Source organism: Brachionichthys hirsutus, unplaced genomic scaffold (genome assembly GCF_040956055.1).
Source record: "Brachionichthys hirsutus isolate HB-005 unplaced genomic scaffold, CSIRO-AGI_Bhir_v1 contig_1442, whole genome shotgun sequence".
In the NCBI taxonomy this organism is placed as follows: Eukaryota; Metazoa; Chordata; class Actinopteri; order Lophiiformes; family Brachionichthyidae; genus Brachionichthys; species Brachionichthys hirsutus.
In genome coordinates this window covers 47,086-62,416 of record NW_027180572.1, presented here as the reverse complement: position 1 = coordinate 62,416, position 15,331 = coordinate 47,086, and the positions used below count along the sequence as shown (strand labels likewise).

At 39.7% G+C, this 15,331-nt stretch overlaps 1 protein-coding gene across 1 annotated transcript in view; it reads right to left on the bottom strand.

Moving 5' to 3' along the window:
• Positions 1 to 15,331, bottom strand: part of LOC137916011 (metabotropic glutamate receptor 4-like) — a gene marked incomplete at its 3' end in the record, with an annotated part of 52,385 nt that overhangs the window by 15,047 nt on the left and 22,007 nt on the right. The window contains exon 2 of the mRNA XM_068759135.1: positions 5,314 to 5,530. Within this exon, the coding sequence (XP_068615236.1) occupies positions 5,314 to 5,530 (217 nt within the window). The remainder of the gene's footprint in view (positions 1 to 5,313; positions 5,531 to 15,331) is intronic.

Genomic DNA, 15,331 nt, shown 5'->3' with positions numbered 1-15,331 from the left:
ATGGATGGCTGGATGGACGTACCGAAACCCTTGGTGAATTCATCTGATAAGTAGAGACGCATTTAGCAGTGTGCTATTGACTCTTGTGCTGAAAAAACAACAAGAACACCCTTTACTTTTTCATAGTAAAGGACTCAGACACTGAAATTTTGCTGATGTCTTATTGTGGTAAATAATGATCATATTAATTATACATTTTCGAGTGATATATGCAATAAGCAACGGAGCCAAGCTCGTGAATTATATTTTTTAAACTAAATGTAAATTATACAACAGCATGCTGTTTTTGAAGAGTTATTCCTACAGTGGGAATAAAAGGGCTCAGAGCTGAGCGCAAGACAGGCCAGGAAAGCCACAAAACATTGCTCCTATTCATCTCTTCATAGGATTCTAAAACAATGGGGGGAAAAAAACTCTATACTTGAAATAAATTATTCAAAGAAAGACCTTCTAACAAAGACTCATGCTGAGGTTCACCCTCCTATCATAGCTTTACATTATATCGTCACAGACACAACCTTGACCCAGTATAATCTAGTCTATTCTTTATATCGACAAATAAATCACCCAGGAACAATACATGGCTCTGAGTCCCCCATCATTTTACATTGTGCTTAATCATCCCAGCTAAGTGTCGAATGCTTGTAATCCTCCTTGTCAAACAGGGACCATTAGCAGCGTTTCTCATGTTCATGTCAAGCGGGCAACTGGTTTGCCAAGAAATCTTGTTAGGGTTCTTATTGACATTGTGTTTCATTAACTCGATTAATGGCAGCTATTGGGGCAGTAATCGACATCTCTGCAGAGAGGGGCTGTCTGCAGTCAAGGATGGGACTCTAGGCTTCCTCTGACCACACTTCACTGGCCTGTTCGCTTCCAGAAGGCGGCATCCACGGAATATTATAATCATAAGTACCAAAGCAGTGAGGAACAATGAAGTAGGCGCCAGGGAACCATTAGGAACTTTCCATTTCAGAAAATACATGTGTGTGTGTGTGTGTGTGCTTTTAAATGTAGGAAATAGACCATCTTGTGTCTATATCAACCAGCAATACTTCATTTAGTACGATATACAGTAAGGGCTTAAGGAGGCTCATTATCTTAACATCCTACTTTGATTTATTCACATTATATATATATATAATATATATATATATGAAGAAGAAAATAATTTGTGCAATCTATTTTTGAAAATTAAACCAATGGGTCAACATTTGAAAAAAAATGTATGTACTTCCTCATGTCTGTGTGTATTCTACATCTGTTTTTAGATCTCGCTCCTTTTGTCTCTTTAAGAGGCGTCACATCCCGGCTCAAAGCTGAGGCGCTGCTCACCTCAAATACCTCTAGAGGGGGGCAAATATGGCCACCCATTCCTAGCTCTAGGTGCTATATTGCCCGAGAAGAATGATACCAAAACAGAGATAAAATTTAAAATAAACCCCAACTGGAATTGATATTTATAAAACATATACTTTTTTACCAGCATCAAGGGATTTGCCGGCTTAATTCCGTAGGAGTATACTGTGGTGAGCATTTCAATTAAGAGATCAAACGGAATGGTAATCGCTTGGCAGTAAAATATCTAGTGACTAATATCTGTTGCTCTTTTAGAGCCAATTGCTTTGATTTGATGTACGTGTCGATTGGAGAGACGTGTCTCCACTCCGGTTGGAGCTGGAGCAGGGCCTGAATTAGCTGCGTGATAATAACTTGGCAGAGTCTTCTTCTTCTTGGATGTGGAAATAAATGTAAAAGCGTAATGCGATTGAGTGAAGATGCATATGTTTTTCGTCATTGGATGAGAATAAAACATAATAGCTACAAAGACAGAAATCTGCCAATAGCATGCAAGGTACAGATTAGTGTTATTATATCTAACAATTATTGCCATCTAACCCCGAGGTCTGACCTAAATGCTTCAAATGTGCTGCAGTTCCCACGATGAGCGTGACAATCAGTACTATGCAGGTCTTGAGTAGTGTTCCAGCTGAATTTCCCCCTAATGAAATAACAATAATAAGCTTTATTTTGTCATTCACTGTTGGCCACTATAAACACATCAAACAAAATTTGATTGGATTGAAATGTGCTCAATAATTACTTCATCATATATGCTTGTTTCTATGAAATATTTGTTTTGTAGACTCGAAATTGGATTTGGAAAATGGACAAGAAGTTATTTAAAGCAATGAAAATTCCTCCTGGAATTGGCTTCCAGGAGGAAGGAAGGAAGGAAATGCATCATTAGACGATGCTGATAATTTAGAGTTTCTTTAAGTAACACTGAATATGAGCTTCAAGCATTCTTTGAATCTAAATTATCCAGCAGAATGAATAAAGGACACTGTAGGTGATGCTACCGGCGGTATGTGTAACTATTGAGTGACTTGGGCAATCTTCTACTGATTGAATGTAATCCATCCGCCTACAGCCTTGGAAACAATTTGAACAGACATGTCTTACCTGACTTTTCACTCCGGATAACATCATGTTGAAGACACTGAATCCAGCATCACTTTCTCCCCATCCCGCAGCTGTGCCTGACTTGTGCCCAGACAATTAAGTGATCAGAGAGGGACTGACATAATTGATGAGCAGCTACAGCCAAGCTCGTCTCATTCTGTGCAGACACAGAGCAAGCCAGCGTCGAGACTGGGTCACCTTCAAGTCTTATCCTTTTAATTACGCTGGTACTCAGCCAACCACAACTCTTAAGCTCCTTGGGAAACCCTTCAGCAGAGTAATTTGTTGGAGATGAGTAAATATCAAGGGAGGACAATCTGAAGACTTGTACTTTAATAATAAATAAAAAAAATCTCGATATGTGGAAGATGCATTGGACAGATTCCTTTTCTAAAATCCAACCTTGCCTTCTGTCATAAAATGATGATTGAACCTGTGTGTATCGCTCCTAAATTCACACTCTGAGAGCTGCCAGATCCTAGATCAGATTTGATTATTCATTCATTCATCTTCTGAACAGATATGTCCTTTACGACGTCGCGGGTCGTGCTGGAGCCTTTCCCAGCAGTCAATGGACGAGAGGCGGGGGTACACCCTGGACAAGCCCCCGGTTCATCGCAGGGCCACACATAGACAGACAATCATTCACACACACTCATGGGCAATTTAGTGTAACCAATTCACCTAATTTGCCTGTTTTTGGTGGTGGGTGGAAGCCGGAGAACCCGGAGAGAACCCGGAGAGATCCCACGCAGACAGGGGGAGCACATGCAAACTCCTCACTGAAAGGCCGCGAGTCAGATTCGAACTTCTTGCTATGAGGCAACAGCACTAACCACTGTGCCACCGTGCTTCCCACATTTGATTATATTATATATGTAATAAATGAGTTTGAAATAAATCAACTTTTAGAAGGACAACCTAATTCATGATTGGAAAATAGGCAAATGTGTAAATAAATTTTGATTTAAGGACACTGCTTACGAACACATCCTGCAGAAACAGAATTGCATGATGTCACTAACTCCTTCGAGTTGAAGAGCAGTGTCAAACCTGTGGGATGGATGTGGTGTGGAAGATGGACTGGTTGTACGGTTCCTGTTACGCCAGTGATTTGATTGGTTTATTTACTCAAAGGCTGTTTATAGTCCTCATGACGTAAGAATTATGGCTCATGTTGTACGTAATCAGATTTGCATCTATGCATTTCATAAACAAAACAACTAACACCTTTATCAGAAATGCTGTAAATTGCTGTCTGCTCAGCATTTGGAAAACGGAATACTGGACCCCATGAACGTTTATATTGAGACTAAATGGTGTGTTGATAATTAACTGTTGCTCACTGCCAATAAGGAGCGCAATGTTAAAAAGACATGGGCTATGTCAATGGTGCTGAAGAAGAACAACAAACAGTTCCTCCTGGGAATTAAAATCAGAGACAACCTGCAATGAGCATCCAGCGTTTCCACCATGGTTTAAAAAATAAAACACTCAGAGGCAACTTATTAAAGTAACTTCAGACGTTTAGATTTCTAATATTTAAAAAGTAGAAATATATTAAAGCATTCTGACGATGATCATCGTAAACTGGGATGGATGATCCTAGACACAGACTGGGAGGTACAGCAGATGATTAAACCTCATACAGCATCAACGGTAAATGTACTCAGTATCTATGATATTGGAGAGATGAGATTTCAGCTCGGGGGACACTAAAAGATGGCATTCACCCTATCCACGGTCAGCTCAGCCAGCTGTCATCTGGCGAAAGATTCCAAAGCATCCACTGCCATACCAACAGAGCTGCTTCCTCAGGCTGTGAATTTCCTGAACTCCTCAGACAACATTTAAAAAAATCCTTAATGAATAATTTCATATGGTTTTGGTGTAGCATTGATGCGTACTCACAGTCAACTCTGAGTCTTTATTTTGATAAAATATTTTTGCTGCAGATTTTAATTCTTACAATTGTTTTATCAGAATAAAATCATAATGTCCCAAAGGTATGGTGGTCTATTTAGTTCTATATAGATTTTTTTTTTCTTTGCAAAAACCAATCAAGATGTAATTTTGATCAATCTTTGTTTTGACATGAGTGATGGCATCTTTTCAGGATTATTCCCTGGGAGTTCCATCCTAAGCAAAGGTCACCCTTTGTTCTAGTCTCTTCTGAGAATAAATTCTCAGTTCTTATCCTGAATACCAAATTTGCCCATCACTTCTTAATCTCCTCTATTTCCTTCACCAACATGCCCATTGAGGTCTGCTCCAATCACGACTCTCTCACTGCTCGGGATGCTCTGAACCACTTCATCCAAGTCACTTCAGAACTTCTCCTTCTCCTCTAACTCACATCCTACCTGTGGAGCGTATCCACTATGCTCCACAGTCCATGCTCTTAACCCTAAACTCTCCCATTCCCTCTTCTCTCACTGTGGATGTACCCATCTTCCTCTTCATCGTCTCTGTCTTCAAACCACAGTAGCACAATTTCCAGCATTTATCCAGGCTTGGGACCGGCTCAAGAGAGAAACTGGCAATGCTCAGTTAGCTCCTGCTAACCGCACTACCCGTGCTATGGCTGCATTAGTTGTTCACGGCATAAATACACAAACTGTGCTGTTTTCAGCTTTTATAGTCTGAGATGAGTCATGTTTAAGCCCGTGCCTCTGGCTTCTTGTATGTTATAGATTCAAAGCCAACATTTTACCGCATTCATTGATTTCTGCTTGCATGTCTCCCAGTTTCACAATTTTGTACATTGCAGAATGCTTGGAGGGAACATTATATTCCTGTGCCTGGTGCTACAAAGAGAGAATGATATATGAGGCAAGGTGTACTCACCATCCTCCCGAGACCTCTGAATGAAAGCATCGACACCGCTTTCTCCATAGTTCCCCTCTGAGGCCACTGTGGAGACATAGTTCCAATGCATGGCCTTTACGATGTCCACCATGGCCTGGGCCTGGTAGGTGTCTGGAGGCACCACGCGAGAGAAGAAGTCATAGCGGGTGTTGTCACTGAGCTCTGGCGCTGTGGAGGCGTAGCTCACCTGAGGTATCTGCACAGTAAAAAAAAAGTTTACAGTGCTTTAGACTTATTAAAGGGGAAGAAAAATACAGGCAAACATTACCTTTTAACCGTAATAGAAAGTGCTTTCCAAAGAAATACAATTCAGTCTGAAAAAATATAATAGAGGAGGACACATAGAAATGAAAGAGATAATATGATTGCATATTGTTAAAAAATATTTAAATGAAAATAATTATTCTAGAACAGCACTGTGGAGACATAGATAAATTGTTTTTATGGGGGGGGGGGGGGGGGGGTTGTTCCTGGTCTTTGGTGCATTCAAACTCCCTGCTGCTTGTATAAGTTTAGTTTTGGCTCAGAGGATAGTTAGGATTCCCATCCAAGACCATCTGAGACCTCTGGATGGGGATGGAACAGGGATTAGATCAACTGTTACAGTAATGACGGTAAACGGCCCTTTGGGGTGATCACCTCATAAACAGAGACGACAGACAGACAGACAGACAGATAGATAGATGGATAGAAAGCCTAGTCTGTAGCGACCACAGGTCTGTGGTTGTGCTTTGGTTTATTCTCACAGGGGAACATTTTCAGGGATTTACACCTTGCAGGTTTAGTAATATGCAAATTGTGTTTGTGTAGATGGAATATTTTATCCATCTGGCACACAATGATTCACCAAACAGAATCTAGAGCTGTTTCCTGGTAATAATACACAGTGTGTGTTTTACACAAGGATCTGATATCATACTCTTAAAATATAGCGATAGTCCACTAAGTGGGACATTGGTAGAAATGAAAACAACTCTGCTTTTCTCTTACATGCCTCTTTTGATATATGCAGCAGTGAGTGAGCATGAATTTAACACCCTGACTGCAGACAAGCTGTGATACAGAATACATGCAGATAATACAGACTAGAAAATATGATCATCACCGCATTCTATGTGATGCTGTGTTGTGGACATCAGTGACCAGCAGCACTGGGTACTCGGTAAACAGCCCGCCTGTGTCTTTGCTGTAGAAGTTACCAGCCTTCATATTGACTGCTTTTAACCTGACGTTTGAGTTTAAATTACATAATGTAATGTATGGAGCAATAATAAAATAAAAAACAAGAAAAACTGGTAAACATAACATAGCAAATACTGACAATATTTATTTCCTTTTAATATGCTTATGTGGCAGCTGATCCTTCACAACGGACCTTTATCTAGACATTAAAGCTTTTAATTCCACACTGATACATACATTTTTTGCTTATGTGCCAAATAACGTTATAGTTAATGTGTAGTAGGATCACAGCTTGAGAAGTATCTGCTTTTTCAATGTACTAACTTCTCCTGTTCTCAAATCCTCCTCCTGCAATCAGCGCATTCCGGTCACCTGTGCTCCTTTGCTCACCTGCAGCTAATCTCGCGTCAGCCTGGACACTACTTATGCTCTGCTCCTGCCACACCCATCCGCCAGATTGTTTAGTGATAATTCCAGCTTTCGAGATTGACCTCCCGTGTTTCTGCCCTGCCTGATCCTCTGGTTCTGTTTCTTTGCCTGCTCCTTTGGCTCTGTCTGCCAGTCGGTTCTGATTACCCGGCTTGTAAACTCTGCCTGTCTTCTGGAACTGTCTTATTTGGAGTAATAAAGCTCAGTTATTGGATTTCCCTTCTACTGTCGTGCATTTGGGTTCTTCCCTGCCTTGGTCTGTGACGAGTATTAACCGTATGGGGTTATATAATCTCCTGCGTTTCTCTGTCTCTCCGTCCGTTAGCAAGATGATGGTCGTTCCTCATTCCATTTTTCTGCTCCCAGACTGGAATGAACTGCAACAATCATTGAAACTTTGTACCTGATTTCCTTTCTCTACATTCAAACTCTCCTTAAAATCCGTGGTTACTGATGAGTGTAGATGTTCGTAAACTGTAACTGTACTGTGTGTTTATTACCTGAGGCGAGGCGGAGGTTATGTAATCGCCACCGTTTGTCTGCCCGTCTGTTAGCAAGATAACTCTAAACGTTCAGGACGGATCTGGATGGTGTAAAGATACCAAGAACATTTTAGAACATATTTGTGATGATCCAGGTCACCATGTGGCTGGTGCAAATCAAATTACCGGTAGTAGGGGAATGAGCTGCTTGGCAGAGGTCTGCGCTCTCTGTGCTTTCCTAGTTACTGATTTGGTTTGATTTTTCTTTTTCTTTCATCATGTGGGTTAATAATGACAACGACAGTGAATGCCCAAATGAAGAGCATCATCACAAAACAAATGTGTGTTTACATGAAAGAGTATGAGGCATGTTAGTCTTTCATTGCTTCATGGTTTTGTTTTGTTTTTGCAGTCTTTTCCACTGCCTGTCCGAGTTAACCCCAGCCTGGTTTGAGAAGTATCCAAAAAGACAGGGTGGAGGCTGAATAGGAATTTCACTTTAGCAACAAGACCTTAAAATGCTCCCCACCCCCCATTTGGGCCTCAGCGGGGCAAAAACATGAAATAATGATATGGAAAGCATGATAATGGACCGGAGTGTAGCCATGGACTCGAAGACATCGGAAGTGGAAGCAAGTTTTAAAATAAATATCACAACTTTATTTGCAACCTGCCTTGTAAATCCGTCAGCCACAACACCCGGCGCGCCCGCCGAGTGAAAAGCTGTTCAACTTGTTACGGCTATTAACGGGTTCAAATCTGGACCAGAAATAGCAGATCCCTGAAACACGAAGCCCGTTCTTGTGAAAGTGAAGTTGTTGTTTTCTGAATGACATTCACACATTAGCGTGTCTGCAGCTCGATCTGTGAGTTTCAGAGTTTCTGATACAGTTTAATGTCATTTGGACTGTGATGGTGGAAAAACTGCAGCACAAGTATCTGCTCAATCCTGAAAGGTCTGATGGATAATTAAAAAATTAGCCCCTAGCGACATTGCTGCCAGCTCAGCTGAGCATCCTGTTGAGTTGAAGAGCAGCTTAATGATGAAAATGTTGGGACTTGAGATGGAGGTGCAGTACCTTTCTCTGCAAAATATTCTACAATGCAAAATAGCTGACTCTATTTGCATGTATAATCCAGATACCTGACAGATCCTAGCGACCTGCAGTGCGGTCCAAACGCAGTGCATCTGTTGCAATCAGATAACGTGGATGGCTGGACATAGCTTATCCTTAGCACTTGGCAATCTCATTCCTCAGAAGAATGTTGAATTTCAACAAGTATAGGAAAGATGCCTGTTCCCTCATGTCCATATGAGAGTAGTGCAAATCAATTTCTAAACTCATCCTGTATAGTAATGCAATGTGGGCTGAAATGTCTGGTAGAAATGTGCTGGACTTTCTGTGAGTTTTATCTGCGCTAACCTTCATTTGTTAAAATCTCCCAAATCAGAATAATGCAATCTCGGGTTTACCATCCTGTATCCTTCTTCCGCCTGTTGTTTCTACTTTCTGGAGTCGATGCTGTAACATTGTGCTTTGTGTTGGATTAAAGAGGACAGATGTACTCATCACTGTGTTGTGTATTTACTGTTTTATCATTCTAAAGGTCACTTGCAAAGGCTTGCCTCAGGGTATCAGTTTGGTTTTCTAATTTTGAAGTATAATTCTCGCCATGTTTTTTGTTTTTCCTCTACCGACCAGTCAAATTATTCAATCCTGTAAATGCAATGCCATTTTCATTATTCGATTATGCAACTTTCCAGGAACAACTGGAGAAGAATCTGCAAATTAACAATAACTATAAAATGTTGTTTCTGTGCAAGCTTGACGTCTGAGACCTGGATTTCATGATTTCATTAATTGGATCACATTTTTATAATTCAGTTTTAACTCCTGCACAAATTTGTCTCTGGACAGTTCCTGCCAACATAAAAAGAAGTAATGTAAATGCTGCAGCGGGGGATGGGAGTGGACCCCTTAGAGTCCAACACACTACTTTAGTTTAGCAGGCTTTCTCCGTAATTGCTACCAGCTGCTGTTGACACTGAGGGTAGATCTTAGTTTCACTTTGTTCCTGCATAATGTTACAACAAAACAGATTCTCATTGTTCTCGCAAAGAACACAATGGTGAAATGTGTTTGTTTTATTTCATTCAGACTGATGCAATCTGATGTTTTGTAGAGCCAGTGGCAATAAATTGTGCATTATCTCAATTATTTGGTTGGCTGCACAAACGTCTGTCATCTGTGTTAGTGGGTTTATTCTGGTGTACTGCATGGCCCACAATTGTTTTGTTTGTTTTATTTTTCAGTATAAAATGGTTCAATTGGTCAAAAAATGTTTGTAGTTTAAATAAGGATTTAATGTATTTATTGATTTTAATTTCAGGGAAATTAAAAACAATGTTAATAAAGTTATTATTTGTTGTAAGTTGATCTATTATTGTTGTTGTTCTTTATTGTTAATGAAGATGCAATGTTACAGAAAATAGTTGAGAAGCACTGGGTTAGTCAACTATTAATGGAGCATTTATGGTAAACTGAGACTAATTTCTGGATCTTCAGATATCATCGCATAGAATGACCAGTTTACCTCCTGTCAAAGTGTTCAGTTCAGAGAGAGAGAGTTCCTGCTCCAGAACTTATTAGAATAATATGTAGCTCACCCGTCTTTATCTTCCACAGACACTCCCATCATGTATGCTTCTATCATGCAGATCATTCTGGAGAACGAGAGTCTCTCTGCTGCCTACATCAGCCTCTCAGAGGTGGTCTCCGGTTCAAACAACCTTTTTTTTTTTAATTGAGCAAATGCTGCTGTAGATGGAACAATAAAGTGAGGAGAAAGGCGGATGTGGTTTCCTTAACATGTTTGTGGTCAAACTGGGAAAAAACTCAACTATCTCGTTGATGTGAAATACTCATCAGAAATGTGCAACCAAGTCAGTGTTTTCTCCACTGCATGACTTTGTGTAACAGAGGTTCCGAAGATTAGAGCTGCTGCCATAGCAGGATTACAACACATGAGCAGAAACACAGCTGAATAGTAAAATGTGACCTTGCACGCTGGGGATGTGGATGTTTCTGTGCATGTTTTTTGATGAGGGAAATTCCAGATTTTGACTTTTGTATCATGTTTGTAGTTTTGCATGCTGAGAACAGCTTTTGCATGCTGTCATCCCTTTGATTTCGTGTGGAATTGATGATAAAAATTACTTTCCTTTTACTTAGAAGAGTTTCAGGTTCGGCCTGACATTGTGAAACAAGCACTGACGTCAGCAGCTTAGATGTTACTCCCACAAGCCTTCACACTAAAAAATAGTCACTCTAAATTATCAATGATTTACTGTGAAAGTTCCAAAATGAAAATATGCCTTTGTTGCAAGAAAAGCTGAATTTTGAGAATATTTGTACATGCCATAGAACCCTATAGCATATAATGAGCTGTTCGGTTATTCCACCTTATGAAGGAGCAGGTCAACCTCTCGAGGAATGGAATGTTCTTTCTGTTGTTAGGCACTGTGAGGTTTTTGTGCTGAAACATTTAAAGCAATCAAAAGAAGGTACTTTAGTTCCTCAGAAAAATATGCAACTTGAAAGGAATTCTGCATGCAGTCAGAAACATTTGCAAAGTTTTGCATTCTAAAAGGAATCAATTGACACAGGTTAGATTAAAGTCTGAAAGATAAAGATGGCCATACCTTAACACAAGTTCCGGTGCTATAGAACGTGTGATACACAAAATGCTGATAAAGAAAACATTCAATCTAAGGTTGAGTGTCTTGTTTAATATTATGAAAAAGGTCTGCGTTCTGCTCTTTTCCAATTTCCTCTAGACTGAGGAATGTCAGTGTAATATGGCAGATTAACTTACACTGTATTATCATATATAATAAAATCAACAATAAGACCAACAAAATTGTAGTCATGCTTCCACTTGAGGCAACTCCTGCCAACTTCAGCCTGATCTGCAGGCTTAAAAGCTATGTGCATTCAAACCATGTCCAATCTTTGTTCTTTTAAAAACACCTTTGATCTTAGATAGCAGGAAAAAAAATTCAATATAGAACCACAATGTACAGTGCGATCCAAACTCAATAATGAGGGTTCTCTCCGGTCCCCTCGGATGTTGAAGATACTTCAAGGTTCTCTGAAGGACTTCTGTGCTAAACATAGCTCCCCCATCTGTTTAAACTTTAAGACAGCGTGTGCGGAATCGACTCTCTCTCTGCTCCCCTCTCCAGACATCAGAGACCAAACCTTTAGTGACCCTTTATTCAAGCCACTGAAGTTGTAGCAGCCATTGCTGATGCATGAGGGAGCTGACTGCTGCCTAAAACAAGTTCACACGCACTACAACACAGTGCAAACAAATACTGGTCCTTCCAAATATCTTCTTAAAATTGTTGCTGTTCAGCTGTATTGAGAAAACAGGAAGACTGTATTTCCATTGTCACAGAGGATGTCTCCCAGTATGAGTTTTAGAAGATCGCAATCGGACCCGCTCCGGTGTCATGGATCCAGTCCTCATGTTATCCATCACTGTCTGATACGGATAGATACAGACGGACACCTCTGCCTTCCCACCAAGTGAAGCATGTCATTCAAACTTGTGGAGGAGTTATAGAGTTACGGTTTCACTGCATCATGTGTACACAAACACACACACACATATCTGCACAATAATGGAATAAGGTCTAAGAGGAGTTCTGCCCACATTGCCAACTGTTATATCCACCCTCTTTTACCAATTTGGTTTCCTTACATCACACGCTGGCGGGCACTCTTCTTTTCAAACAAGTCAAAATACAGATTTCACAGATCCTTTACACCGGAGTATTTAAATCATCACCCTAGGCTACCAGATCACACTCCATTTAGATGTTAGAGAAGATAAGTGCACTACAGATCAGCAGCAACACACACCAATGGACCAATCACTGCAAATCATTTCTGCATTAACCTCAGCATGTATGATACTATAGGTATGTCTACTAATGATTAGTTTACATATAGATCTGCTGAAGGTGATGGCTCAAAAAAATAAAGTACTTCTAAAATCTCTCTGATAACAAGGGCTGCAGTGAAGTTTGTTTGTTACGATATAAGAGGCATCAATTTATAAATATCTCTAAAGATTTAGAAAGCAGCCATCAGAATCAGCTGTGCAAAAGGATTAAATCAGCAGGTGGACTAAAGATAAACAGAATCCAATGCATTTCCCTTTGAGAAAGGAAGTGGAGCTGATTCTCTTTGTGTCACCTTGAAGTCTACACAGTCTCTGCTGGAGACTTAATTGCAGATTATTCTGCTCCTAATCTGAATTTTTATATGATAATGTGGCTCAGTTATTCTCTCTGAAATCAACTCCAAAAAATATGATCCAGCCAGATGGACAAAACAAGGTGATATTCCCTTACACAGATGTCAGCCCTCTATATCAGGGGTCCCCAACCACCGGGCCGCGGCCCGGCCGCAAAGAAAGGACAACTAATGTATACAATTTCCGTTGTATCGATTATTAGCGTCTAAAAGGTGTTTTATTTTGAAAAACACAAAAAAGAAATATCAATAATAATTATTATTAGCAGCAGATGGGTTTATGACTGATATCTATATAGCCAGAGCTATGAGGAGATGCTAACATCTGGGCAGTGGCCAGCATCCTCACTCTGGAGTGTGTAAAAAAAAAAAAAAAAGAAAATGGCATAAAGAAAAGCACTTCCAGTATTATTTTTCTACAAATGAAGACAAATCCAAGCAGACAGTATAACATTTACACCAGTCACACTCGTGTGTCCTTTTCCGCAGCATACAGCACACGGGGGATGCGCCTGCTCTGCAATGTGTGCACGGTTGATCATCTGTCACAAACACTGATGCAACCGGTAAGACATCAGCGTGGCCCTTTTCGTGATGACAAATAGCCACAAGCATTAAAGATAACGCCCCTCTCAGCAAAGTCGCAGCCCTGGTTCACAAGGCCCCTGAGATAAGAAAACAACACGTAACAAACCATATGGTCGTTAAAAAAAAATACTCCACAGATACGCATATCCTCTGCCAACACGCCCACCAGGTAGCTAATGAGGGGGACGTTTTAGGGATGCTTTAAGCCAGATCAAACTTCAAAAAAATGAGTGGAAGCAAAAGTTAAGACAAATGCTCAAGACAGATTTTTATCCACCCGCGCTCCATGGCTCTGAGAACCTCCACCAGTATCCAATAAAATGTTAAATCACAACAAATAGTCAAAGGTATTAATCACGGTTATAAAATAAAAGACCAAATCTACCAGGTCTTGTTTTCTCATCTGTGCTTAAAAGCCCCTGGAGTGAATAAAATTCCACTTAATAGCGCAGGTTCCTGATAAAGTCCCCGAGTTGTGGTCAGTACCCAACTATCAAGTTTACGGCACCATCAAGCTTCGAATGACAGCAGGAAGTAAAGTGTGTTCTGGATCAAGCAGAACACAAAGTTGTGAATTGGCCACAATCTTGTGTGAATCACCGCTGACACGTTATGTTCCGAGGACACGCTTGTCTTTTGTGTGGGCTTACAGACGAATCTCTCTTATTCATTTACCCGTCCAGCAAATGGGAATAAAGATGGAACAGCTGCATTCAAAGCCTGATTTCAAATTCTGTGTGATGTTGATCATGCTCATCATGTTCATGCTCCTGTGCAAACAGGACAAAATGCACTTTCTTCTTTGTGCACAATGTTGTGCTCAAAACTTCTCAAACATGCAGCATTTTTCCAAATCTTTTCACACAGATCATGTTTTAAAAAAATACAGGAGTGATGGTGGTAGTGACAGTGGGAGTTTTCATTTAACAAGGCATTCCCTGAAACATCAGTCTCATTATACTTTTGATCAATAACCTATTATATTGCTGATATGCATGATTGGTCATAAATCATTACTCTCACTTCATGTTTTGTGTGACTTTGACATTTTCAAAGTGTGTTTTTATTCTGATTTTATTAATGAATGCCTATCAAGCACTAAGTTATGGTAAGGGCTGCAAAAAGAAATGAAGTTTGTTTCGTGTGACTTTCTGATGTTTTTATATTGTGTGTGCGTGCTTTTCTTTCTTTACGTTTATTGATCTGTCAGACAATATTTAAAAAAAAATGAGATGAAATTTAACCAAAGTCCACTAAATTTGTGAAGAAAATAAATTTATTTTTATTTATTTACATGCCAAGTATATAATTTCAAAATGAATGATGCACAGTTCTATATACTAAGGGCTTGTATGTTCTCTAAGTGTGATGACAAAACCTTTCAAATTGTTTATTACTTTGAAAACACATAGGTTTTGTGTAATTTGGACACAAATTGACCGAAAATGCTCTTTTTTTTGCAAATTATTTTGCTTGATTCTTGTTCAAATGTGTTTATACTTGAAGATAACTGATTATAGTCACTCAGCACAATATAAAGTATTGCAATAAATAAACTGAGCTTTTTTCAATATGTCGCTTTCCTCTGTCTTATATTGTTCTCGACACCAACAGTCATTTTTGACTTTAGGATAAAGGAACAGTGATTTTTCACCATTTCCTAAAACTTCCCGGAACAAATGAGGAGAACATCCTCCATTTTGACAGATAATGAAAATGATTAGAAGGGGCAGTAGTATTGTATGCTTGTTTTGTTCTTACCCAGATACAAGGCAAACACCCTAACACTCCACACACCACAAACACAGTCACTAAAGTATAATGAGAATGAATAGCCTAAAATGAATCTCATCAGAACAATCAGTGACTCGCTTGTCTTGATTTAGAGTGTTTGACAGAAACAATGTTCTGTTATGCTCATGCGTCATTCAAGCTATTTAGATAAATCACAATCGTTAGGGCCTTGTTAGACAGCCTGGCCTGTAACAAATA